A 27,923-nucleotide genomic window follows, 5' to 3' on the forward strand; every position below is an offset into this window, starting at 1 on the left:
TAAACTCTGGTCCTGCAAACTCTCCCACCACACCCAGGATTTTACATCTCAGTGCAGGGAAGAAAAAATTAAAAAAAAAAAAACCAAACCAAAAGCCTGTGAGTAGACGTAGTGCCCTTACTGGTTCTTTGCAAACAAACAGAGCAGCAAATGGACCGTCATTCCTCGTTCCTTACACCATGTTCTTTATCATTTAAAGATCTGCCTCTCTGAACAAATAATTACTATCTACTAGATACATGTAGATAGGCTGATTATCTCCAAGGAGCGGATTTTTATCTCTCAAAAAATCCAGAAAGGCGGTATCACAGGAATAAGTGTATTTCAGTGGCAGCATAAGGAGGATGTTTGGTTCCTGCAGACCGAGCCTGTTCCAACAGTAAATCTCATGCATGCAGACACATACACACTCACAGACACAGAGATAGACACGCACGGCCCACATGCCTACAGCAATCTAGAAGGCACAAAGGCTGTGTGACGGCCAGAGGCGGCTCTTCGGAACCCAGGCAAGCGGAGGCACCCTCAGAATTTGCCGGGTGTCGGCGATGCACAGCAGGCTGGGGAGAAAGGAAGGGCCGCCGGAATGCCAATAGGATCTCAGGACACTGATCTCACAGTTTCTTTCTGGATTTCCCTGTTTTCCCTTTTTAATTTTAATATTATGTTTTGAAAAACATCTAAAAGAAGAGATAAGGGAGACCATTAAGGAAAGAACAAAAGTATCAGATGATGCCACAGGGAGGAAGGAGGCGCAGAAAGGAGTGGAGAGTGATGAGGGGATGGGGGGAGGTAATGAGAGATGGAAGCAGCGATGATAAAAAGTAAAACAAAAGCAGTCTAACCCCATGACGGCTTTCCAGGTGGCTCAGTGGTAAAGAATCCGTCTGCCAATGCAGGAAATGAAAGAGACATGAGTTCAATCCCTGAGTCGGGAAGATCCCCTGCAGTGTAAAATGGCACCCCACTCCAATATTCTTGCCTGGGAAATCCCATGGCAGAGGAGCCTGGCAGGCTGCAGTCCATGGGGCTGCAAAGAGTCGGACACGACTGAGTGACCGAGGACAAGCTGGGGCTCGAACCCCATGCGACTGTTCCTCTCTGTCGTTCCTGGCCCACTGAAGCCTGAGCGCTGTGAAAACAGGACCTCTAGATGGCATCCAATGGTTCCTAACGGTAACCACAATCAATAGTAATAACCATATTCAAATGAAGATCTGTATCCCCTGTTCTCAGAAGTGACTTTTTACAAAGTCTAGATTGTTTTATACTAGGAATTATCAAGAATCTTTGAGGACTCAGTAAAGAAAGTAAAACATCAATTATAGAAATTTTAAATAATTTTGTGGTAGTACCTTGAATAAAACTTGTCTGTATGAACTTGAAAATATTCTTTAACTATCCAAGAAATTTGGTGCCATATTTCCTACAATAACTCTTCAGCCAGTGAGGCAGGCAGGAGAGGAAGGACAGAAAACAAGAACAACCTCAAAAATCAACTGGGTCATACAAATTCCCTTCCCACCTGCAAAATTCCTGACTTTTACCTAAATATGCCAGATGTGACTTTTATCAGCTGAACATTTGCCTTCATATCATTATTAAAGCAGTTTTGGGCTTCCCTGCTGGTTCAGATGGTAAAGAACCTGCCTGCAATGCAGGAGACCCAGGTTCGATCCCTGGGTTGGGAAGATCCCCTGGAGGAGGGCAGAGCAACCCACTCTAGTATTCTTGCCTGGAGAGGCCCACGGACAGAGGAGCCTGCCGGGCTACAGTCCACCGGGTCACAAAGAGTCAGGCATGACTGAGTGACTAACACTTTCACTTTCAAAGCAGTTTTAGCAATGTCTGAAAAAGACACAGTATTAATGTAATAAGTATATATATGAATATATATATCTTAAAAATTAAGTTTAACACAGTGCTATGGTAGGAAAGTTCTCAAATTAAAACCATGCTGTCTCCAATTATAGAAAATAGAACAAAGGAATATGAAACACACCATAGAGATGTTATCACTTAAATCTAAAACATTGGGAAGTCTACAGAAAAATAACCAATGTCTTCAAGCAGCAAATGGCAAGAAAAGAAAAATTAGAGAGGCTGTTCTAGATTAAGAGACCCAGGAGACATGTTATTAAGTTGCCAAGTTGTATCCAATTCTTTTGCGACCCCATGGACTGCAGCCTGCCAGGCTCCTCTGTTGGGTGGGATTTCCCAAGGAAGAATATTGGAGTGGGCTGCCATTTCCTTCTCCAAAGGAACTCTTCCCAACCCAGGGATCAAACCTGCATCCCGTGAATGGCAGGTGGGTTTTTTACTGCTGAGCCACCAGGGAAGCCCGGGAGACAAACCAATTAACAATTAGATGCAATGCGCAGGCTGTGTTTGGGTCCTATTCTGACAATTCCAACTCTTAAACAAAAATTTATGTGACAATCAGAGAATCTGAACGCTGGAAGAAAGATATTTTAATTACTGGCTTTTTTTTTTTAGGTGTAATAATGATGTTGTTGGACTTTTTAAAAATCCTAAACTCTTAGATTTACATTTTTATGAATAAAATACTACAGAATTTCGAATTTGCTTGATAACACTCTATGTTTTGGGGAAATAAGGTCTACAGATGAAACAAGATTATTGTATGTACATAACTGTTGAAACTGAATGATGGGTACTTGGGATTTCACTGTATTATTTTTCTAATTTTTAAGTACATTTACAATTTTTCATAACAAAATATTTAAAAAGTAAAAGATGCGTGCATTCTAAAAATCAAATATGAATAAAAATATCTGAATATATAATGACTTAAAAATTACAGTGGCTGACTTTACAAAGAGAGATGTGTCTATACCAGTGGCTCCTGGCTGATTTTTTAAAAAGCACGAAATACTAACCCTCTATCATGTTGAATTAAGCTCCTAAAAGCTGATTTTTAAAAAGTAACTTGAAGAAATTTAAAAGGAAATGCACTGTCCAGATTACAAGTATTAGATCACTATATTAAGGATATTTGCAAGATAATGAATGGTAGGTAGTGGTATCTAAATTTCATTACTATGTGTATTCAAATAAAATCTATCTCTTCAGAAAGTTAAAATATAAACACAAAAACTGCCATACCTGTGGTATCTTGAAGACTTTTAGCCTCAAAAACAGTAAAACAAACACACATACACTTTATAAATTCTTAAATTACCTGATGGCTTCTCTGAAAGTGGGAGAGTTCTTTGGGTAGGAAATTAAAAACTCATATTTTCAGGGTTCTTTATAGAACCCTAAGATAGCGTCAGATGAAGAAAAAGGTTTCTAAAATTTTCCCAAATAAAGTAAATATTTCCAGATGCTTTTACTCCTGATCATCAGCATAGTTCATCCCCGGGTTTAGGCAATTCTGATTGTAGCCTCTGAAGAATCCTCCCACAGTGAAGGCAAAGCCAAGAAGCAGAGGCACAGAATAACCAAGGCGGAGGCCTTGAATGCCTGGGCTTCCCAGGCGGCAGAGTGGTAAAGAATCCGTCAGCAATGCAGGACTTGCAGAAGCTGGGTGTGTGATCCCTGGGTCGGGAAGATCCCCTGGAGGAGGGCACGGCAGCCCACTCCAGTGTTCTTGCCTGGAGAGTCCCACGGACAGAGGGATCTGGAGGGTCACTGTTCATGGGGCCGTAGAGTCGGACACAGCTGAGAGCGGACTTCCTAGAAGGTCAGCGTCCAGACATTCTGCACGTCTCACTCGCTGAGGAAAAGGGGCACTCGAGGGAAAAGCATTATTTAAAGCCAATTTTATCCAGGAAAAATATTGACCTTGGGATCACATGGAGATAAAGATGTTCTCTCTTGACCCTGAAACCACCTGTCTGGGCTGGAATTGGAAGCTGAGAGTCTGTGGGATCAAACTCTGATCTCTACACCATCCTGTCCCCAGTCCAGACTACCAATCAAAATAAATGCTTCTAAAAGTCAGCATCTGTTTTTTCAAAGCAACATTCACCAAACCCAAACGCCCTAGATTCCTCATTCCCTTACCCAGTATTTATGACCTGGAAATAGTCAGGAAATCCTACGGACAAAGAAGCCGGGTGGACTACAGTCTATGGGGCTGCAAGTCAGGCACCAATTAGTGACCAAACCACCGCCAAGTGGGCTCAGGGGAGATGGAGGAGACGCAAGCTGACCACATCACCCACGGTCATGATGTTCTCCCCTCTACCTAAAACCCTGAGTGGTCAGGTTTAAAAATGCTATCAAGTGAGCAAAACAATAATGAAATCATCTTTTCATTACTGAACTGTGGAGTGTGCAAAGTGGTTGGTACGGACACTGAATTTCCCCTTCCTACTTCCTACTTTTTAACCATTTATTTCCATGGAAGGAAAAGGGAAAAAGGACTTGACTAGCAAAGGTCAATCAACAACTGACTACACTAAATTTAATCAATGCTGTTTTTTACATCTGCCCAAAAAACTTAATCAAGGAAACGGTTACATTAGGATGTCTTTTTATTGTAGTGGCCAATCTAGAGCAAAGAATACTGGATGGGCTGCCAGAAACACCAGTCAGGAGACTCATCCCTCGTCCCGGTTCTGCCAAAATAACCGACAGAAGAAAGAGCCAGAGCAGGTCTGTCTTCACCTTGGCTTGTCTTCACCTTCTTTTAGCAGAGGTTTCCCCATATTTAAAACGGTGAGGGTGAACGAGATGTTTTTCTGTTCCAACTTTCTAGGCTCCCACAGGCACAGGTTAAATAACACAGGAGTGCATTTAACAATGCAGGAAATGGAAATGACCACAGAACACAAACACGCTTCAGTGATAAGGTGGCAGCTACCTAACTGGGGGAAGACTGTGCTGGCGCTGTTGCCCATGACCTTCCAAGGGCATGGTAAATTATTTCAGCATAACATAGTGCGAAAAAAGCCTGGTCAGAGCTATGTTAGAGTAATGCAATATGGGTATTTGATTCAGCATGATGTATAAGAAATATTTTGTCTACATTCCCATGGTTTGCAATTTCCTTACTAAATCTTAAGCTGTTTTTTGAAAACCTACTTCTGCAATGACATAAGCAGTGTGGCAGCCAGACCTCACGCCCCACGCCCTCTCTGAACATCACTTGGCTACAGAGCACAACTCAGGCTATATCTGAGCTGGGGAAAAGAATGCAGAAGTTGGCTTCCCTTTGCTTTTACCTGCCTTTGTTTAAGCAATTTAGTGATCAAGAAACAAATCTAGGAGAAATCTTTTAACTTTTAGCTTTTCTCCCATTCCATATGATAATTCCACAAGCATATCGCCATCTGGATTGATCATATGCTGCTTGCAAACACAACACTCTAAGATGATCAACACTGATTTCAACTGAACTCTAGATTTGGCAGCAAACCTTAGAAAAAACTGACCCTGCTTGAAGTAACAATATTAAATATTGGAATGAACTAACTTTTCCTTCCTCTTAATTTGCAAAGTAAGGAAAAACAGATATTCTAATAAATCAACCCACTGACTAAGCAAAACAATTATCTTTTGTTAAAAAAAAAACCTCTCAGCAAGTCTCCCCATAACTTAGCCTGGTGCTCCGTGTCTTATTTACCTGTTTCTTTGTATGGAAAGCTTCTCCAGTCCCTAGCCTTTCCACTGAATCTCAGCAAAACAATTTTTATACTTGGGTTTCTCCTGTGGACCATTAGTTGCTATAGATAACAACCTTGCCTTTAAAGCAGATACAGCACAGAGCTTCTCATCAACATCTAAGAAACATTCCTACATATCATGAAAACAACTGTGCAAATTAACTTGTAGAAGAATTCGAATTTCTGGGTGGCAGAGACAAGTTCTGCCTTACTTATTTCAAAGATCTGCCTTACTTATTTTAAATATTTATTTTGAAGGGGTGTGAAAACCTGAGCTACCCTTTTTGATTTTACTCACTTTCAAAAGACAAGAAGTCATATTAATCAAATGCCAATAAATATTTCCAGTTGAAATTATAAACAAACAGAAACACACACTCATCTTCTGTCCCATCAACTGAAAGATAAGTAACAAGAATGACGAGATGAAAAGTGATGATGAAAAGGGCGCTATACCCCTTCACTGCAACACCCGCACAGAGCAGACCTCTTCAGAAAGTCATCACTTCTGAATCGTTTCTAAATATACTGCCATGTACTTGCCCTTTAGGGACACCCATTGGCTACTTGTTCAAATGATAAGAACTTACCACAGTGAGGTTCAGAGCTCTTCCAGGAAAGGCAACTAAAGAATTCTCCTATATTGCCAGAACCTCCCAGATTTGAGGAGTGGAACTACCCTGGCATGACCACTCAGCACACAGAACTGAAACCCATAATTACAGGCCTAATGGGTAATCATAGCCATGTAAATGCAAGAGCTGCCATATGTGCCCAGCTTTTCTGATCACCAAAAGCTCACTGAGATAACTCCTGTCTGTAAGCAGAACCATTCGCAAAGACCATGCCTTTGAAACTCTCCCAGGAAGTGAGCAAAAACTCTATGTTGCTATCAATTTTTTCCCCATAAAGTAAACAGAAGGAATAGCAGAGACCAGGAGTGTAAGAAGGGAACAACGAAAGAGGGGGTCTGGTGTGTAGGATCTAGCAAACCAAGTGAGTGGATTCAAATAAGAGGATTTCTGAGATTCCTTTTACCCTCACTATTATTTTGCCCTATTCCCAGAGAAGTCCATGCTTGAACTGTCTTCAGATTCCTAACCTAAGTCCTACACAAACATCACATTTATCTTAGATATCCACTCATCAGCTTATGAGATTCCCCCACAACTGCATGCTTGTTTCCTAAAGCATCAGGTATCATTTTTAACACTGTATTCAGGAAGCCTCTCTCATTATCCCTTCTGTCCAAAACAAGCCTATCCATTCAGGCCCTCTACTCTTAACCCAGAAGGCAGAGAGAGAAAAAAAAACCTCAAATGTTCTGCTTTGTACCTGGATTCAAAAGCAACATCTGCTATGAGTTGTGGAACCATCTGTTGCCCACTTGGCCATGGGGAGGACGGTGCAGGCCACAGACATGGAGTGTCACAGGTTGCACAATAGAATCATGCCCATCTTGGGGCTGACACCCCCAAGCATATGCTCCACAGTCCCCAAGGCTAACACTACCCTTCCCCCATCAAACAGCGTATTTCCTCATAGAGAATGGTACTTCTAAATTCTCACAAAGGGTTGTCAGTTTTTTAAAAACTTTCATTTGTCTGAATATCAGTTTCTAAACTCTCTAATCCTGGGTTGTACCTAAAACTAACCTCTGTCACTAACACATTTGAGACTTTATCAGTCACTATTTTGGGGCATCTCAGTTTTTGTGTCTATAAAACAAAAAAGTTGAGTCCAGTGACCGCTGAGTCTCCCTGACACTGTAACACTTCCAAATTCTGCAATTTTAAGTCAGCTCAAACTCACTGAACACAAGTTCCTTCACATCTATGGTATATTAAGACTCCTAATGCCAAGGTCAAAAGAATCTACTGCAGACAAAAAGGTCTCTCTGGGTTGAGCAAGAACACAGTTTCTTGAAGACCCAAATTAGATTAAGATCCCTAACCTTGTTAACATATGCCCTCAAGGTACTAGCCTAATGAAGAGCTTGGGGCTCAATAATTTATTGTTTTGTGTGTCCTGGGCGTTACAGGATATTACCCAGCATCTGAGGCCTCTACCCACTAGAGGCCAGTCAAAGTTGGTCATTGGGGCTGCCCCTGCCCCCAGCTGAGACAACCAAAAATGTCCCCAGTCATCAGTCAATAACCCCTGGGGAGCAAACACCACTCCGACTCCACCGCCTCCATTTAGAACCGCTGCTGCTGTATAAACAGGTTTTATAGTAAAGCGCATCATTTGAAAGCTGTTTGTGTTTCAAACAGATGACATTTACACAGTCAGTACATGCATCAAGGCCTAACAGAAAGCCAGATTTATAAAGCACATGTATTCCGCTTGGAAGATGCACGAAACCACTGTCTTTCCAAGTTATTCATAGAAGCAACCACCTTCCTGCTAAGGGTTGAGAATTAGCATGCAAAGTCATAACCACAACTGCTCTTTAAAAGTGTTTAAAAGCATTCATGTTTTTCTCAGTAACTCTTCTACTGCACTCCAGAATCAACCCTTGCATACAGCACAGACCTCAAAATAGGGTTTGGAGGAAAGAGCAAAATCGAGTGGTGGGTTGAATCACTTCAGCTTTTTCTTCCCTTTCTTGTGTGAAAGCCAGTAAATAAAATATTTCTGAAGAGCTTGTTAAAGAGTCCCAGCTTTGGTACAGGGTTCTTTAAGAAAGGAGGTAAGGTAGCCAGCTCTCAGATGAATTTCCCAAGTGCCTTCTTCTCCCTCACTTCAAATGGGGATCCAAGAGGCCACCCCTTAAGTCCAGTCCTCAGCCCAAAAGGACAGCAGCTGGCAGCAGCATGAAACAGATGAAGGCCGCAAACCGACTGAAATGACGACTACCAGCCAAACATCTCATTTTTCCATTTGGGAAAGAGGCTGGGATTTGCAAACTCCGGGTCTCAGGAGGTGAAGGATGCACTGCGCAACCAGCAAAATCTCTACTCCCCTCACTTTTAAAGGAATCCCAGTTACAAACTTTCAGGGACTTTACAGAGTGTCTCAAGGACGTATGTTTAAATTTCCACAGTATATATGTAAGACAAAAACAATTTTTAAAAAATCTTTTAATAACCTAAGTCCAGGAAATGAAAAGGGAATCATGAATAGACACAACTGTTACTTTTCAGAGAACCTTAGCTCTTTATTCAAACAAATATTTACAGAATTGAGGGCAATGGTACCAGGGATATAGCCATTCTGTTAAAACAGTGGGCAACTCTAAAGATTTATTTATTCCAAATCAGACTACTCTGTTGCTATCCTACCAGGAATGAAGAATTCAAGTGCTCCCGGGGCAAAAGTTTAACTAACCCTCTGAAACTGTGAACTTCATTTAGACCTCTTCCAGCTGAATTCAGATGTTAGAATCTTGGAGACAAATCTCAAGGACTTGTTAGGCCAAACTACGAAGCTTAAAGTTACAAGTCCAATACTTGAAAATTAATATCTGTAATTAAAACATTCATATAATGCAGGGAAATGTGACTGACATATATTCACCCTAAAAGCAAGCCATATTTTTATGCCTCTTCTCTTAGTTCCACTCCCAGCTGCGTCTGGCTGTGACTAGCCATGCATTCTAGAATTTTTGAGAGCAACTTGAGAGCAGGAGAAGGAAGACTTCTAGGGAAGACTGCAGGGCCAAGCGAGAGGACTCCCAGCCGCGGGGACGTGGACCAACAGAAAAGCCAGCGGGCGCAGTTCCTGCTTTTACATGGGAAAGGTAGATGGGCAGCAGGTTCGACTTCCGAAGCGCTTTCAAACAGGAAACCCCAACTTGAAAGGGACAGCCTGTCAGCCTTTTAATTTCCTGGCGGTGGCGGGAGTTAGCCAGGTCCTCGGCGCTTTAGTTAAGAGATGACTGTTGAAGCTAAGTTATTCAGTACACCAGCAAACATTTCAGCTGCGCCTCGGCGGTGCCGGGCGCGGGTGAAACAGGGGTTCAAAGCATTCCCTACTTCCAGGCGCTATCTCTAGGGGTGCGGAGGCCGCCATACCATACCAAACCACGGCCAAACAGGCACTAAGAGCCTCTGGACGGTTTAAACTCGCGAGCCCCAGCTGTGAAACAAAGTGAACCAGAAGGACAGCTAGCTAGGTATTTGGGGGAGGGGGTCTTTTCTGAATTGCTCGACCACACCATCCAGCAGCGGACCTTCTCTTTCCTCCGCCCACGGCGACAAAGCAACTCTATCGCGATCCAGACGTCTCTGCTAAAGTTGCTTCGAGTCCCCCCAGATCCCGCCCGTTCCCTACGATCGTTCTGTGAGCCGCTCTTCCTCCTCGCCACTCCCTCCCGAGGATCCTCTCTGCCGAAGTCCACCCACTCTTGGGGTTCAGCGCTGCGCAGCCCAGCCTGGGCTTTGTCCCCGCAGCTTGCAGAGAGAAGCAAGAAGCTGCGTCCCCGGCGCCCACTCACCGTCTCATCTTCCCTCCGAGCCGCCGCTCTCCGCCGGCCCCGCCGCCGGCGCGTGGCCCGCGCCTCCCTCCCACCCTCCCTCCGGCGCCGACCCCCGGGCCCAGCCGCCGCCGCCCCAGCCGCCGCAGCCGCCGCGGTCCGGCCCCTCTGGACTGGCCGGGCGCAGTCAGCGGCCCCTCCCGGTCCGGGCGGCCGCGGCCTCCTCTCCGCCCCCAACCCTCGGCCGCGCAAATGGGCGGCGACCAACTCGGCGGCGGGGGAGGCGGTGCCCCCCGGGACCCGCCGGGAGGCAAGCGGCCGGCGAGGCCGCCTCCAACCCGCCGGCCGCCGGCCCCTCCTCACCTGGCGGGTCGGCGCGGCCGGGTGTCGGCGGCGACCGAGAGGAGGCGCGCTGCGGACACCCAGCCGCTGGGTGCGGTCCCCCTCGGGCCGCGGTGGTGGGCTCCGCGCCGCTGGATCCCGCGCCCCGGGCCCCTTCGAGCGCGCCGCGGCGGGCACCTAGGGTCCCGGAGCAGTGAAGTGAGCGAAGGCGCCGGGCAATTGGCAGTCGGGGCTTTTACTGCTGCGGGAGGGGTCTGGCTGGTCGCCCCATCGGAGGGCGCCAGCTTCGGGGAGCCTCGTTTACAGCCGCGGTGGAGACTGTGCGGCAGGCTTTCCTAAGGAACTGGAAGAAGGGCGGGAGGGTGCACGTCCTCCAGCTGAGATCTCCTCACCCTGCGGGGAGGTTTCTGCTGGGAAACTCCAGGTGACCGCGCCTCCTCCCGACTGTTCGCCCGCGGGCAGGTACCTGATGCGTCAGAAAAGCAGTTCTGCAAAGCTGTTGGGGCACCGTCTCAGCTGAGGATTTTAAACTAACGTGCTGATTTCCTTTCGGTTATTTCTCTCCAAAGTTTCTACATTTTCCAGCGTGTTTTTCTCAGTTGCTGCAACCATGAAAACAATGCTGATATGAATGGAGGGTGCGTTCGCGAAAGGTGACCACTTGGACTTAGGGCGTCCTTAGTCCATCTCCCCAAGGGGGACTGTGAACCTCTGGCAAGTTCTGGGTGATTCTCTGCCTTACAATGAGAAAGGTCATCAGTCCTGGAGAAACTCACAATAGCAAGCAAGAGCACAGTAAAGTGCAAACTCATTTCTGGTCAGTATTGCTTTGGTGGGGCAGGTTGTTTCAACTCCTAGCAAGAATGTCATCTACACCAGGGGTCCCCTAACACCCCGGATCTAATGCCTGATGATCAGAGGTGGAGCTGATGTAATAATAATAGAAATATGAAGTGCACAATAAATGTAATGCCCTTAAATCATCCGGAAACCATCCTCTCCCCTCCCCATCTGTGGAAAAATTGTCTTCCATGAAACAATTTTGTTTGAGAAAAATTCAGACAATTTTAAAATTGGTCCCTGGTGCCAGAGAGGTTGGGGAACACTGATATACAGTACAGTAACAATGATAACTGACACTGTAGGATGGTTAAGGAGCTTCTGGATAATGTATACAAAGCTCCTGACGCCATGGGTGGCACTCAGGCGCTCAACAAATAACTTATTTATAATGCACTTTTCATTTTTGCAAGTAAAGTCTGACTTCTAATTTAGAGAGGCTCACCTCTGAGCTCCTTGGTGTTCTATAGGCATTATTTTTTCCTGCCCTGGCTCTTTCTCCCACAGAAACATAAATCAATAGGACACTTAAATGGCCCAGCAGTTTCCCCCTATTGGATCATCCCATCCCTATAAAAGCATGTTCTTGCTCCCATCTTAAAAACAAAAAAACTCTTGAATCCACTTCCTCCTCCAGCCACTTACCCTCCTTTTTTCCCCCTTCTCAGACACAGCTAAAGAAAAGCCACCTCCAAGTTTTTTCTTCCCATTTATTCCAATCAGGCTTTTGCTTCTGCTATGTCCAGTAGAACTCTTTCAAACACCCATTTATGATTAAAACTCTCCAGAAAGCAGGAATAGAAGGAACATACCTCAACACAATAAAAGCTATATATGACAAATCCACAGCAAGCATTACCCTCAATGATGAAAAATTGAAAGCATTTCCCCTAAAATCAGGAACAAGACAAGGGTGCCCACTCTCACCACTACTATTCAACATAGTTTTGGAAGTTTTGGCCACAGCAATCAGAATATAGTAAAGTTGCAGGATATAAAATTAACACACAGAAATCCCTTGCATTCCTATACACTAACAATGAGAAAACAGAAAGAGAAATTAAGGAAACAATACCATTCACCATTGCAACAAAAAGAATAAAATACTTAGGAGTATATCTACCTAAAGAAACAAAAGACCTATACATAGAAAACTATAAAACACTAATGAAAGAAATCAAAAAGGACATAAACAGATGGAGAAATATACCGTGTTCAGGGATTGGAAGAATCAATATTGTCAAAATGGCTATACTACCCAAAGCAATCTATAGATTCAATGCAATCCCTATCAAGCTACCAACGGTATTTTTCACAGAACTAGAACAAATAATTTCACAATTTGTATGGAAATACAAAAAACCTCGAATAGCCAAAGTAATCTTGAGAAAGAAGAATGGAGATGGAGGAATCAACCTGCCTGACTTCAGACTATACTACATAGCCACAGTCATCAAGACAGTATGGTACTGGCACAAAGATCAGACTCTTAAACTGGATGCTTTCTCAGGTCTCATCTCATTGGAACTATCAGCAGAAATTAACAGTTGCACACTTTTTTTCCCCTGTAAACTTTATTTGGACTTCCACAGCTTCTTCATTTTTTTCCCTCCTAACTCCACTGCTGGTTCTTTCTCAGTCTCCCTTTCTCTGGTCCCCTCCCTTCTCCCAGTGTCCAGAGTCCCCAGAATTCAGACTTTGGACCTCTGGTCTATTTACACTCACTCCCTGGGTTATCTCATCTTGTCTCCTGGCACTATAGATCACCTGTGTGGTGATGACTCCCAAATTTTACTTCCAACCTGAACATCCCCCCTGAACTCCAGGTTACTGCCCACTTAGATGCCTACTAGGCTTCTCCCACCTAACATTCTTGACTCTGAAATTCTTTCCTCTGTCCCCCAGCCACTCTGTCTCAACTGAAGTCTTCCTCACATCAGACCCAAAACCTGGGTGTCATCCTTGACTTTTCTATTTCTATCATATTTTGAATCCAGTCCATCGGGGAAAAAAAATCATCTCTACTTTCAAAATAAATCCAAAATTCAATTACTTACTACCTCCATGACTAAGTAACTAACACACACACACACACACACACACACACACACACACACACACACACGCCCCTCACTGTTATTAGCACCCTAATCTACCATCACATCTTGATTTTATCCTTGACCTCTTTCTACTTTTGCCCTCATGCAGGCAGCTCTCAATACAGCCAGAAGATATCAGCAAGATACAAGAGTTAATAAAATGTGAAATGCAAACTCCAACATCTTACAATGTATAGAAGGCACTCAAAATTTAGCATATTATTATTGTAATAATTGTTCTTATCAGAATTTTTTAGTTATGATGATATTTTTAAAAATAGAAAAAAAAAAATGAGCTCTTTCCTTCTACTTTTTCCATTTCCTGGATTCTTTAAAACAAAGTCCCCTATTTAATCATAGACCCAGACACACCTCCCCTTGTCTGCCATTCCCTATTGTCCGCCAGGGATATTGTGTTGTAAACAGGACCACTTCCTTCCCTTTCCCTTCTCTAAGATCTGTAGTGGTTACAGTATCTGATGGTACTTTTCAAAGGTGAAGTGTGGCACACAGAGATATAATTAATTATTTATGTATTATTTCATTTGTAGTTAGTTTTAATTAGCGTAGACTGGTTGGACTTGATTAGCTCATGTCCTAAATCTGTACTTCTTTTCCTTTTTCTGCAGTAGTAGCCCAACAAATCTTTGAAGCTACCAACTTGGCCATGATTTGGCCAGTGGAGCAACTGTTTGAAGTGAAATTATCTTTAATATTATGCCTATGTAAAGAATCAAGGTTTTATTTGAGGAGTGCAGTGGAATGATCATTGAGTTTAGAATCATGAAGATCTGGGTTTAATCCCTGACTCAGCCCCTTTGACAATCAGATAATTCAAGTGTGTTATTTACCTTCACTGAGAAACAAGTTTCTTTTCTGAAAAAATGGGATGGATAACACCCAATTCATATGTTTATGAATTAATGTGGTAATGTAGCTGTCATTCCCCGTACAGGAGAAAGCACACAGAGTTCACTCAAACGTGGTTTATGCTATTATTATTCTTTTTAAATGGAAATAGTATATATTTAAGGTGGACAACAGGCATGTTTTATGGACATACATGTAGTGAAATGATTGCTATAGTCAAGCTAATTAATACACCTTCTCACATAGCTGATTTAACTTTTGTGTGTAAATGAGAACAGTGTAAATCTGCTCTCACCAAATGCCCTATATTTAACGAGGTATCATCATGCTGTCACATTAGATCTTTATACTTATTTATCATTAAACAACTTTGTACCTTTTGATGAACATCACCCCATTTTCCTCATCTCTTTTCCCCTGGTAACCACCTGTCCACATTCAGCTTCTATGTAATCCTTATTTTTAGGTTCCACATTACGTGAGGTCATGAAGGTCTTTTTCTTTCTGTGTCTAGTTTATTTCACTTAGCAGAATGTTATCATCAAAAGAGTAGTTTCCAACCACACTTGCCCTTCTCTGTGGTCAGTGACATCAACCATCATTCTGTACTGTCTTATTGAAGTTGAGTTCATAAATTCCTTTTAGAATTTAGTACTAGGGTAAATTTTCTCTCAAAAAAGCTATGTACTTTCATTTCTTAGAAAAGTTATCTTCATCTTTTTTCACATTAGATTTGCAATCATTGTTAAGGAAAACTATACAACCAGTGTTTTGCTTTGTATCCTGGTTGTAAGAAGCAGTGTCACATTTACTATTAAATTATTGGACTATTATAAATTACAATTTTTAATATTTAGTAGTACAGTTTGATGTATTATATTATAATGAATAGACTTTCCAGGTGGCTCAGTGGTGAAAAATCTGCCTGCTGATGCGGGAGACCCAAGAGACAAGGGTTCAATCCCTGGGTTGGGAAGTAGGAAATGGCAACCTGCTCCAGTATTCTTGCCTGGAAAATTCCATGAGCAGAAGAGCCAGGAGGGCTACAATCCATGGGGTCACAAAGAGTCAGACATGACTTAATGACTAAGCACACACACACACATATCATAATGCATAATGTAATATGGTTGTAGTACTATAAATTAAATTGTTAAGTTATTGTATCAAAGATTTTTGCCTCCTACTCTTTTTCATATTTTCAATGTATTCGTATTCCAGTGACCTTATTGGATACTTTGATTTTACTCTACACTCCAATATATATAGGTATTCAAATATATTAAGTATAAATAATACATCAACTCTTCAAATTAACAGCAGAAAATAAACCAAAGTTAAAGTGAAAATGTACCTCCATGTGCTGCTTTATGTTCAAACTATTATAAGATTGACTCTCTAATTATAATTATTTAAATACATTTGAAGCATCTGATTAATTTCTGCATAAAAATGTTTCTTTATGTCCTGTCCTCAATTTTTTTGTCAGTTTGCTTTGGAATCAGACAGGAAAAGAATGCCGGGCCTGTGTGGGTCTGTGTCCCCTTTAGATTACTCTACCCTAGCTGTGTTTATCTGGTTTACTTTTCTAATCATTTGAGGAACTTGAATTGGTTTCCTTTTTCTGCATGGCAGACATAAAACAAAGAGTTTTCTTTGTAGGTTATCTGTTCATCACAGAAAAAAAAACAGTGCTGCATCAGTGGTAATCCTTGATATTGCTGGGACGCTGGGAAGTTGTTTTCTTTTCTCTGTTTCTCCTCTCTAATTTTTCTTTCATCTGAACTTTATCAACCCTCCAACTATCTCATACTTTGAATTAAAATTCCCCCATAATAATATAATGTAATGTAATATAATGTATTTAATATTGTTGCTGTTGTTCAGTCATCCAGTCGTCTCCAACTCTTTATGATCCCATGGACTGCAGCATGCCAGGCCTCTCTGTCCCTCACCATCTCCTATATTTATTTATTTTGGAGTCATATTTCTCTGGAATAAGTGTTTGATGTGCCAGATATATAAAGACTTCATTGCACTAGAGACTTCTGATAGTTCAGAGCAGAACCAAGATTCAGAACATGAGGTTTGTTAAACACAAGGGAAAGTTTACCAAGTGTCTACTCTGTTCCGGACTTCGCAGGCGGTGCTAAAGAACCCGCCTGCAGATGTAGGAGACAAGGGACGCAGGTTCAATCCCTTGGTCAGGAAGATCCCCAAGAGAAGGGCATGTCAACCCACTCCAGTATTCTTGTCTGGAGACTCCCATAGACAGAGGAGCTTGGCAGTCTACAATCCATAGGGTCGCAAAAAGTCAAACATGACTGAAGAGACTTAGCATACACGCTACTCTGTTCCACACAATATGCCTAGATGGGTGGGAAATGGAGATAAGACATTTGTTGTGTGTCTATACATAGGAATTTACTGCCTGGCATATAACTGCCATGTGATCATGAAATACAAAAATCTAGAGAAAATGATACAAATGAGTTCAGAGAAGGAGTCTGTCAGGGAAGACAACATGTGTGGCCTTCGTACTGAAAGGACAGTCTTCCGGCAGAGGAGACAGCAGGCTCACAGCTGCTGCGCAGTAAAGCCAGGCAGGTTAGTGAAGCGGTGAGTAGTGCAGCTTGCCTGAACCCACAGTGCCTGGCAGGACGCTTGGGAGATAAGATCTGGGGGTCTGGAGAGAGGTTTGAGGAAAGGGAAGAGAAGGGACCTTGAATTTTAGATTTTATGTCTAATACCATTTTAATTATGTTATTTCCTTTCTCCTACACCTATACTGGCTCCTCCTTGCCTGATAAATACAGGAAGAGCCCGCAGCTCTGTAGTAAGTGATTATATAGCAGTAGGACGAAAGAGAAAGACGAGCTCCAGCCACAGAATTTAAAGACCAATAAACTGGTCCAGGCTCTGTGTTCTAACATGTCAAACAAGGTTATCAATCCAAGAAAAGGTTGCTCAATTGAATATTTACTAAGGGCCCAGTAAAGATCCTGAATTGCCCTGCCCTCTCCTGAATGCCATCCATGTTTTAAATCTTAGGATGACTCCATAGTTAGAGATCCTGAGTTCTCACAGAAGTAAATGTGAAACAGGTAACTTTTGGCTGTTGTGGTCAAGGATTGAACTGGAAATTCAGTGTCTTAATATTCCAAAACCAGTTGTGTCACCAGGAGCTTAGGACTACTTGCCTGACCTTTTAAGATGTTTCACATTATGGGGGTAATTCCTCCCAGGGGAGTTGTTAAGAGAGCTCATAAAACATTATTATATACCACTCATCTCTGACTAGAGATTTAGAATGAGTACTCAAAAAATTCTAAATGGTTGTTTGAAGCATTTATCTCTGAGATATAGACAGTGATGCATATGACTGGTACAATTCGTTTAGACTCATTTGAATTTCTTGCTCTTCACAAGAACAAGGCACGTCTCTGAGTTACAAATATGCCTAAACAAGATGATAAAAATTCATTTACAGATTCCTCAAGATGGGAACAAAATGAAATTCTATTCAGAACTTCCTTCTCTTATCTTTCATCTCAAGAGGTGGATCTCCATGGTATAAGTATTGTGTTTATAAGATTGACATAAGTAAGAATCTCTGGAACTTTAACATAGGGAGATAGAGACACTACGCCTTCAATGTTAATATTAAAAGTTAGCCTTATAAAAGGTTTATCAACCCAAGAACTCACAAGAGAAAAGTTACAGGTCCTGAAATGGACTGGCTAGTCAAGAAGGCAAATGTGGATATGGCTGAAGAGTGCGTTTCCTTCCCTTTCTCCCACACCTGCTTGCAGGACTTTCTGTGGCTCTCACTCTGCTTCCTCTCCAAGAAGCCCTGATAAGGTCTGAGGACCCCAGCAAGTGAGTGCCAGTGGAGGGCAATCACCTCCGAGATCTTCCTTCTTCTAGTCTGTTGGATATTGGTAGACATTGTTGTCAAAACAAGCCCTGATGTGGTTTAATGGTTTCCTGTCTCGCAAGCTAGTTTTGGCCCTCAGCCTATCTGGCTCCCGAGTTAATCAAAGTGACAGTCCAGGTGGGAAATTCTTTACAAATTTTGAAGGTTCTGTGTGGGTGGAGGGCAACGTTACTTCTAATGAATAATTCACTGGTAATTAGTGCCCAAAGGAAAGTTTTCTCTCTCGTTGGTTATTAGCATCCATGTTAAATTCCCTGTGACTTGTAAATAGTTGAATGCTTTGATCCTACTGGAAATATCGGTCCCTTGTTTTCCATTTGAACTGTCCCCACCTTCAGGACAAGGAAGGAGGGGATGACGTAAGGGCAGCTGCTGAGGGATTGCTCATTACACGAAGCTTGCCCTTATGACAGGGATGTGATGGCGAGGATGACAGGAGTAGGCATGATAAGTAGACAGAGGTAGTTGGAATGATAAGCTTCTAAATCAAGCCTCTGCTCTCAATGGCACTGATCAGAATTGGTACTTACTTTATGTGTCTTTTTGCCCCCCATCTCCTCACCTCCCCCACCCCTATAATTCTAAGCTTTGTGAAGTCAGGGACCTTCTACATTGTTCATCATTATACACCCAATGCCTCCCCCATACACCATAAATTATTTGTTTAATAAATACATAAATGGTCTTGAATACTGAAAATCTAATTTCATCACTTCAATGCTTAAGAATTCTTCACAGACTCCTCCAAGATGTGCAGATAAAATAAATCCAGAATCGCTGCTTTCGAATTTAAAAAAAGTAAGTCATTTGGTTGGTTCAGGTTATTTTCCTACATAGTACCTCACTGTTTCCTCTGCCCTCTCTCTGCAAGGAGGGGATGTTTTAAGCATAATAAAAGACTTGCAGTTAATCACGTGTCATATTTGTTTACCTCTTTCCTCATAACCAGCAAAAATCAGTGCAGGAATCATGAGTTCCAGAAAGCTTTTCCCGACTCCATCCCCGGTCTTGGTTGGGGGCTAAGGTACTTCATGTTATTGGATTACAGGTTTTCTGTTTCATTGTCTATCTCTATTCAAGACATAAAAACTCCCTCAAGTAAGAGGACTGTGACGGATAATTTTATACAGCCAGGCTATGGTGCCCTATGTTTGGTCAAACATCAGATTAGATGTCACTGTGAAGGTGTTTTTAGGTATGACTGGCATTTAAGTCAGCAGAGTGAAGCAAATTACCCTTCACAACATGACTGGGCCTCAACCAATAGTTGAGACCTTCAGTTCAGTTTAGTCACTCAGTCGTGTCCGACTCTTTGTGACCCCATGGACTTCAGTACGCCAGGCTTCCCTGTCCATCACCAACTCCCAGGGCCTACTCAAACTCATGTCCATCGTGTCAGTGATGCCTTGAGACCTTAAGAGCATCTAGACAGAGGGTTCCCAAAGATAATTCTCGAGAAGGAGGAATTCTCAAGATCGTAACGTAGAAACACTGTGTCAGGTTCCAGCCTGTCCACCAGAACCCGGACTCCAGACTACAACATCCGCTGTCGTCTGAATTTCCAGCCGTCAGGCCTAGCCTGAGGGTTTCAACCCTGCCAGCCCCGGCCGTGTGAGACAAGTCTTAACAATCTCTCTCTTTTCTCTCTGCTTCTCTCTCTCTCCTGCTCTCTCTCCCTGTGTCGCTTCTGTTTCTCTGGAGAACCTTCACTATCCTGGAAGCTTTCTAGTTTAACTCCTGTTTTTAGAACACAGCACAATAAGTAAATGAAAAATTAAATCTAGCTTGAAATCCTCCTCCCTTAACAGAGGAGAACTTTGCAGTGCAGGGATGGCCATTTAGTCCTGCTGAGGCCAACTAAACAGGTCCCTAGCACATACTGAGCACCCCTCCCCTGTCCCCTGGTGACTTGGTCATCTGACACATGATAAAAAAATAACGAGGAAAATACACATTTTATGAACCTACTTATTTTGTTGAATGCCAGGAAATGCATTACAGAGATTCCAACCAGCAACACGTGCCCTGTGAGTCAGAGTAGCTGAGTTGGAGCCTCATCGCCCCTCAGAAGGGGACAGCAGGATCAGCCTCTCTTCTGGAATACTTAAAACTTCATGTCTTTCTCTCTACATCCCATCCCACCCCTTTCTGCTTGTGTTTTGATTTTTGAATGACTGATGAGTCATTGGAAATGACCTCTCCACACCAGATGCTTTGGCCTGCCTGTCACTCAGCATCTGTTCCAAACAAAACCTCAGCATGTCTTCAGTGAAGTAAGCAAGCACATAACCAGAGTTCCAGGGTAGGGTCTATAGCCTCAGGCTATCTTCCTGGTATTTGCTGGACTCCTGGGTTTATGCTGGGAAAAGCCAGGTTGTTCCCAGCAGAGCCACTAGAGAAGCCCATGAGAGAGAGTAGGTACCCATAAATATTTACTGAAAGCCCCTGAGGATGAAATACACATCAAAAGAGCTCTCACCCACAGGCTGTCTGTCACCAGCTCCCTCTTCCTTGGTGTCCTCTCTCTGGATATTATCCTCCTCCATCAGGATCTTCTGCTGAGTCTCCAACGATAAACTAGGGTCAGCGCCAGCCTCTGCGCAGCAAGAAAAGAAAGGTACCATGAGCAAGAAGCTGGAAGCTGAGGCGACCTCTGAAAACTGAAGGTCAGCAGCGCTGACATCTGGGGAACACTAACAACTGTTGAAATTGAAAAGCAGACATCCTGGATCATCCTGTATTCACTCTGCTGACTGTCCTTCAGAATGACAAAACCTAAACACCATCACCACTAACCAACACCAACAGAAGCATACATGTGGCTAGAATGACAGATTTTAAAAAAAAAGGATGCTGGTGAACAAGTGGTGTGCAATATTTAGACCAAGAGACACAGCAGTTTTTCAGCATAGTTTCTACTTGCCATTTACTATTGCTTATTTTCTATTTCTCATCCCATGCTTATTATTTATCAGACATCATCCTGTTAGTTACTTTGTCTTTATTATATCTTTTAATTTCCACAAAGTCTCATATTATAGAAAAGGAAACCAATGCCTTTGTTCTTAAGAGCTCCCCACAGACCCCTGAGTTTAAGACAGGGTTCCCACAGTTGTCATTATATCCAGTTTTCTCTGCAACTCAGTGTTGCCTCAGGAGATGGAGTGGTCCCCCCATCGTGTTAGAGCTCCCATTTGTTTTGTACTTAAGATGCCAAATATTTCTCGCTTGATTTTCACAATAACTTTAAGGTAAGGAGTGAGAAAGGAAATTCAGTTTTGGACATGTTGAATTGGGGTATATCTGTAGATCATTCAAGTGAAGTACAGGGTAGAGATAATGGCCATGGCTGGAGATGTTTATTTAGATGATGCAGATCTTAAGAAATTTTGCTTTTCCTTAAAATGGGAGAAAGAAAGCTAAGCTGGTTCATAGGCTGAGGGAAAACAGACAGGGAAATGGTAAAGATCTAGGAGGTAGGAGATTAAATGATGGAGCAAGTTCCTGGAAAAAGAGAAGGGAGATGAGATCATCTTACAGTTGGAGGGTTGGCCTTGACAAAGAGATATATTCTTCATTTCAAGAGAATGGATAAAGGAAACATGATGAGGATAGATACCCATGTAGTTCACAAGCTATGTGGCAGAAAGAGTTAAGAGGATGGGATTTTTAGGTATGGAGGGTCTCACTCTTGTCAATGAAGTACTGTGCTAACTCTTCCACTGAGAGTCTACCAACTGGAATAATTTTGTAGGAGTTAAATGCTGAAATACAGAGTTCCATAAGTTACATTAAAGAGATGCTTGAACAACTTTTGGGCTACAAATAATACCAAGAAAGAAGACAAACCACAGAATGGGAGAAAATGTATACAAATCATATATCTAACAAGGGACTTGTATCTAGAACATATATATTAAAAAAAAAAACCTTAAAATTCAACATGGTCATAGGATCTGAATAGATATCTCTCCAAAGAAGATAAACACATGACCAATAAACATATGAGAAGATGTTGAATGTTATTAATTATTAGGGAAAAGCGCATCAATCCCGCCATTTGATAGCACTTCACACCCACTGGGATGACTATAATGAGAAAGACAGATACTAACACATGTTGGAAAGGAGCCTGTGGGTATGGGTATGGAAAACAGCCCCTCAGTTCTTCAAAAGGTTAAAAGCAGAGCTGCAGCAAGAGCCAGCAATGCCACTCGTGGGCATATGCCCACAAGAAACGAAAGCATGTTCACACATAACTTGAATACAGATGTTCCTATCATCACTGTTCATAGTAGCCAAAAGGTAGAAACAGCTCAGATGTCCTTCAAATATTTGTATCATCACTGTTCATAATAGGCAAAAAGTAGAAACAGCCAGATGTCCTTCAACTAGTGAATGGATGAATACAACTGTGGTTTATCCGTACAAAGCAATATTATTTGGGCCTATAAAGGAATGATGGAGAAGGAAATGGCAATCCACTCCAGTGTGCTTGCCTGGAAAATCCCACGGGCAGGGCTTCGGTCCGTGAGGTCACAGAGAGTCAGACCCGACTGAGCCCGCGGTACGGCATAAGGGGATGAAGTACCGCCGCGCTCCAACACGGATGAGACGCGTGTGCCCCTTACTCAGTGAAAAAGGCCGTCACTAGGCGTCACACATGGTGTGGTTCCATTTATGGGAAATGTCCAGAGCATGCCCGTCTGTAGAGAGGCAGAGCAGACGGGCGGCTGCCTAGAGCTGACTGCGAGGAGTGCCGGAGGGGCCAGGAGTAATTGCTAGTGGCCGGGGGGGAGGGGGGGGTTCTTTTGGGGATTGACCAAAATGTTCTAAAATAGATTAAAAATACCGAATTCTACAACTTAATGGATGAATTGTATGGTTATGGGGATTCTATCTCAGTAAGCTTTCTAAATAGAAAAGAAACGAGATCTGAGGAGAGGATTATTGACAGAGGCAAGATGAGGAACACCGCAGAAGACCGAATAATAAGAACAGCCATCATCCGGAGGGTTCCCATGCCGGGCCCTGTGCCTGGTGACTTTCCGGCATCGTCTCCTTCACTTTCCCCCACAAGCGCATGTGTATCAGGCCCTCGCCCCTCACGCCACAGGCGGTGCCGCCAACGCCCGGAGGACACGCGGAGGCCAGCGGCCAGAGGCGAGGCAAGATGGCGGCCGGGCCGCGCCCGCGCCGCGCTGTGAGCCCGCTCCGCTTCCCCACTCAGCCTCAGCTCGTGGGTCCAGCTACACGCCAACGTCTTCAGGCCGAGCTGTCCCCCCGCACTCCCACATTTTGTGTCCGCTGTCGTCTCTGCGACGTTAATAGAGAGACAGACTCTCCTTTCCTCCTCCACACTCAGCGGCCCGAGAAGCACGGGCGCTGGCCTCCCTGTGTGGAGTGATTTCCCCAAGTTCAGTCAGTCCGTCAGTCAGTCAGTCAGTCAGTCAGTCCGTCACTCAGTCCAGTCGCTCAGTCGTGGCCGACTGTTTCCGACCCCATGAACCGCAGCACGCCAGGCCTCCCTGTCCGTCACCAACTCCCGGAGTCCACCCAAACCCAAGCCCATCGAGTCGGTGACGCCACCCAGCCGTCTCATCCTCCGTCGTCCCCTTCTCCTCCTGCCCCCAGTCCCTCCCAGCCTCAGGGTCTTTCCAAAGAGTCAGCTCACTGACTGAAAGTGTAGAGCTAACACATCTCCCCTTTCTCTTCCGCTTGGAGAGGTTACGGCTGAGAAGAACAGAGGCGAATCTCAACTCAGAGAGAGAATGACCACACCCACCCGCTTCAAGCTGGTTCCCTCAGGTATTGAGATTTTAATGCTACTCGCCAGTTTTCCTAACCAATTAGCTGCAGATCGACCTAGCAAGCAGTAAGGGTTCAACAAATCTTTATCTTCCTTTTCCATTCTTTTCACAGTCCCTTTACATTCAAACCTCTAGTCTGGAATGGCATGGCTGTAAAAGGAGAGACAGAATATAAAGGCAGAACCCAGGCTCTGGGCTCAGTAATCATAGCAGAATCCTGGGGACCATTTAAACAGACCATTTAAAAGTGCCTCCTGGGGAAACCGTGATGCCTGCTTACATGTTCCCTACACTCCTTCCATATGTATAAGTACATATATATATGAGAAGCAGCAGAAGACATTTTGCCATAAAACGTGTGTGTGTGTGTGTGTGTGTGTGTGTGAGAAAGCCACTCAGCTGCGTCTGACTCTTGCGGCCCTATGGACTGCAGCCCGCCAGGTTGCTCTGCCCATGGAGTTCTCCAGGCAAGAATACTGGAGTGGGTTGCCATTTCCTTCTCCAGTAAAATAAAATATCCCAATGTTTATGTGGCAGACATCATACTAGTCTTTCTCTTTTTCACTGAAATAACATTGGCTTATAACATTATGTAAGTTTCATGTGTACCGCATTATATTCCGACTTCTGTGTACACTGCAGCTTGCTCACCACCAAAAGTCTAGCTTCCATCGGTCGTCGTAGAGTTGACCCCCTTCCCTCTGGTGACCATTACTCTGTTCTCTGTATCTACATGTTTGTACCCGAGCCTTCACAGACGTCGTTAACGCCTCACACAACCCACTGTGGGAGGTCCTCCTAATGGACAGATGAGGAAATAGAAGGTAGAAGGGCAGGAATCATTTCTCCAAGGTCACTCAGTCAGTGAGGGAAGCGACCAGAAACCTCCCAGGGGTCTGTGTGACTCTAGTGCCAGGTCCCTCCGTCTCTCTATGACACCACCTTCCACATCCTTTCTGTTATCATCAAGCCTCATTTCATGTAGGTTTGTTCTAAAAACTGCATAGAGGAACATGATTCTAACATCAAAATATATTTACAAGCAATCCTGCTTTATCAGACAGAGGATGAGATGGTTGGATGGCATCACCGACTCAATGGACATGAATTTGAGCAAGCTCAGGGAGTTGGTGATGGGCAGGGAAGCCTGGCGTGCTGCAGTCCATGGGGTTGTAAAGAGTCAGACACAGCTGAGCAACTGAACTGATATTGATGCTTTATCAATGTAAAAATACTAGATTAAACATTTAAAAACACTTAAGATTATGTACCATGGCCAAGTGGGATTCATTTCTGGAATGCAAGAATGACTCAGTATCAGGAAATCTATTATTATGAACATGTAAAAGTAATAGTCACATGATTACTTTTAAGACGAAGAAGAAAAGTTTTCAAAAGGTATTTCCTGATAAAAACACTCAAGAAAATAGGAAATGAAGCATATTTCCTAAAGCCAGAATTGTGCTTAATGTGGTAATATTAGGGGCATTTCTAATAAGATTAGAAATGAGTCAGGAGCACCCACTATATCTATTACTGTTGAACATAGTCCTGGAGAAATTAGCCAGTAAAATTTAAAGAGAGAAAACAGTAAGAAATACAGGAATTGGAAAAGTAAAACTATTTTCAGGTAATTTGGTAGTTTACCTAGAGAACCTGAGAACATCAATGATAAGCTAACACAAACAATAAAATGAATGTACTCTTTTTTTAAACGCTAAAGAAAATGTCAATTAAAAAAAAATTCCGAGATAGTTTCAGAAATAATTTCAGAATAATTGTAGAAAAACTCTAAGAATAGTACAAAAACATTCTTTCTGGAACCATTTGGGGATAAGTTTTGAATGTGGTATCCTTCTCTCCTGAATCAGACATTCTCCAGATAACCACAACATAAGGATCAAAATCAGGACAATATCATTGACCCTTATGGACGCTGAACTCACAGACTCCATTCAAGTATAATCAATTGTCACAATAATATTCTTTATCGCTCTAATTAAGGATCCTGTGTTGTATGTAGTGGTCATATCTCTTTAGTCTGTTCTTGGTCTGGAAGAGTGCAGCGCGGGTGGCCTCTCACAGACTAATTAATTCTCACCCCCACCCCTCTGCACCAGGGGTGGTGGAAAAGACAGAGAAATATCACAAACAAATGCCATCCTACCAGACATATAAAATGAATAATTGCTTGAGTGGGTAAAGAGATACCTTTTATTTTTACTACTATAAAAGTTTTAAAGCAGACTGTAAAAATAGAAATCTATTAAACCATTTACTCTTTGCTGAATTCTTACCAGTTAGCATGTTCACAAGAAAAAACCTTTTTTCCAAATGGTCTCAGACAATCTCTCTTAAATTAGACTGAGCACTACGTCTCTGAGATCAGCATATTCTCAGGTCTGTTTTTATCTTCAAGTAAATCACAGTTAGGAAGCCGGTTCCTAGGTTAAATTTTAAACAGGCATACAGTAAACACAACTACCCCTACTGTGTTAGATATGAACTCCGAGTTAAGAAAATATCTAATCTAACCACCTCAAAGTTCTGTTGAGAATTCTTGGAATTCTATTAGATTACCACTAATTCCGCAGGGAGTTAGTTTGAATTTCTTTGTATGTAGAGCTTGCAACTACTTTTGTCTAGTTATATTTTTATGGTAACCAAATCATTAACTTTCATCCATTTTGACTGATGACTATCTGAAGGTTTTTGAAAGCTGAACACGTGTACAGGTAACTGCCATGTTATGCTTGCTTGATGAATCCTTGTCTTCATTATACTTTCTGGGTAACTTAGATATATTATTGGCTGTTTCTTATTCCTTTAGCCCAAATAGCTTTCTTTTTTTCTTTTTTTTAAAGCAAATTCTAGATTTCCTTGAGTACCTGAGGTCCATGCTTCTTAAAGCTGACTTAATGCAAGTGTTTATGAATGCTGCTGTTCTATTTTCTAGTTATCTCTTTGGTGGCGGAATACCACCTTCCTTTTTCTTGCTACCTTCCTTTATGGGAGTCATTTTTCTCAGAATAGGTTGGAAAAAACAAAGAGATGGTGATTATGGGAAGGGTCAGTTCCTCTTCTGGGCTGCCTGGAGGGGAGGCGACACCAGAGAGTTGTTTAAAAATACAAATTCCTTAACCCCATTCTAGACTGTCTGATCGGAATCTGTGGAGGTGCATCCATTAATACGCACTTTTAAGTCTACCAAGAGATTTTTCCTTGACTGGCATTGAGAAGTTGTTTTCTACACATTGGTTTATCAGAATGGTACCTATGAAATCCTAAAAATTGAGAAAATGATGCTGTCTATATCTCTGTCTTAGCAAGCCATGGCTAGTATTGCCACATACATTTAAGGAAAGTCTATTTAATTTTGTTTAACTCAGCATTTCACCAGTTTATTCGCGAATAGAACATACTTCACACAACTCATATTGCTGTAGCACACTCAAAACACAGACTTTGTGAAATATTGGTATAGAGAATATGACTCACCCTGTCACCCCCTCTTTATTAACAGTTAGCAACTCTTTGATGTTTGGCAACTCAGTAATAAATGTAGCCACAGCTACTCATTTGGACTATTACACAAGGTTTCGTAAAGCCTTCACGCCCAGCGTTACTCTCTGGCTTTTCCTCTGCTTATCCCTAAGTGCAACCAAAAACAACCTGACAATAGTTATGATAACTAGTGTACAAGATTGCCAAACTATGTTTCAGGCTCTGTTCCAAGCACTTTGTAGGCTTTATACCACTCAATCCACAGCCCTGTCAGTAGCTTGCATCATTATAACAGAGGTACAGTAGGATGCTGAGGAACAGAGAGATTAAGTAGCCGAACCTAAGAAAATGCACAGTTAAGAAGTGGTGATGCATGCGTTACAAACATTAAATCTGACTCAGATTTAAAGCCTATTGCATTAACCACTCAGCATTTTGCTTGAGCTTCAGTCATTGGTCTTCCTCTACATG

The 27,923-nt window shown here is 42.8% G+C and overlaps 1 protein-coding gene across 9 annotated transcripts in view; it reads right to left on the reverse strand.

Annotated features, from left to right (window-relative positions):
• PHLDB2 (pleckstrin homology like domain family B member 2) overlaps positions 1-27,923 on the reverse strand; it is a 234,285-nt gene that overhangs the window by 99,439 nt on the left and 106,923 nt on the right. For 7 of the 9 annotated variants that reach the window (XM_065913484.1, XM_065913483.1, XM_065913486.1 and 4 more), the window contains one exon: positions 20,618-20,734. In XM_065913484.1, the coding sequence (XP_065769556.1) occupies positions 20,618-20,684 (67 nt within the window). In that variant the 5' untranslated portion in view covers positions 20,685-20,734. Of the gene's footprint in view, positions 1-10,071; positions 10,220-10,413; positions 10,741-20,617; positions 20,735-27,923 lie in introns of those variants that run through there. The other 2 variants (XM_065913488.1, XM_065913487.1) reach the window with 2 other exon arrangements.

The sequence above is a fragment of the Muntiacus reevesi genome, chromosome 21 (genome assembly GCF_963930625.1).
Source record: "Muntiacus reevesi chromosome 21, mMunRee1.1, whole genome shotgun sequence".
NCBI lineage: Eukaryota > Metazoa > Chordata > Mammalia > Artiodactyla > Cervidae > Muntiacus > Muntiacus reevesi.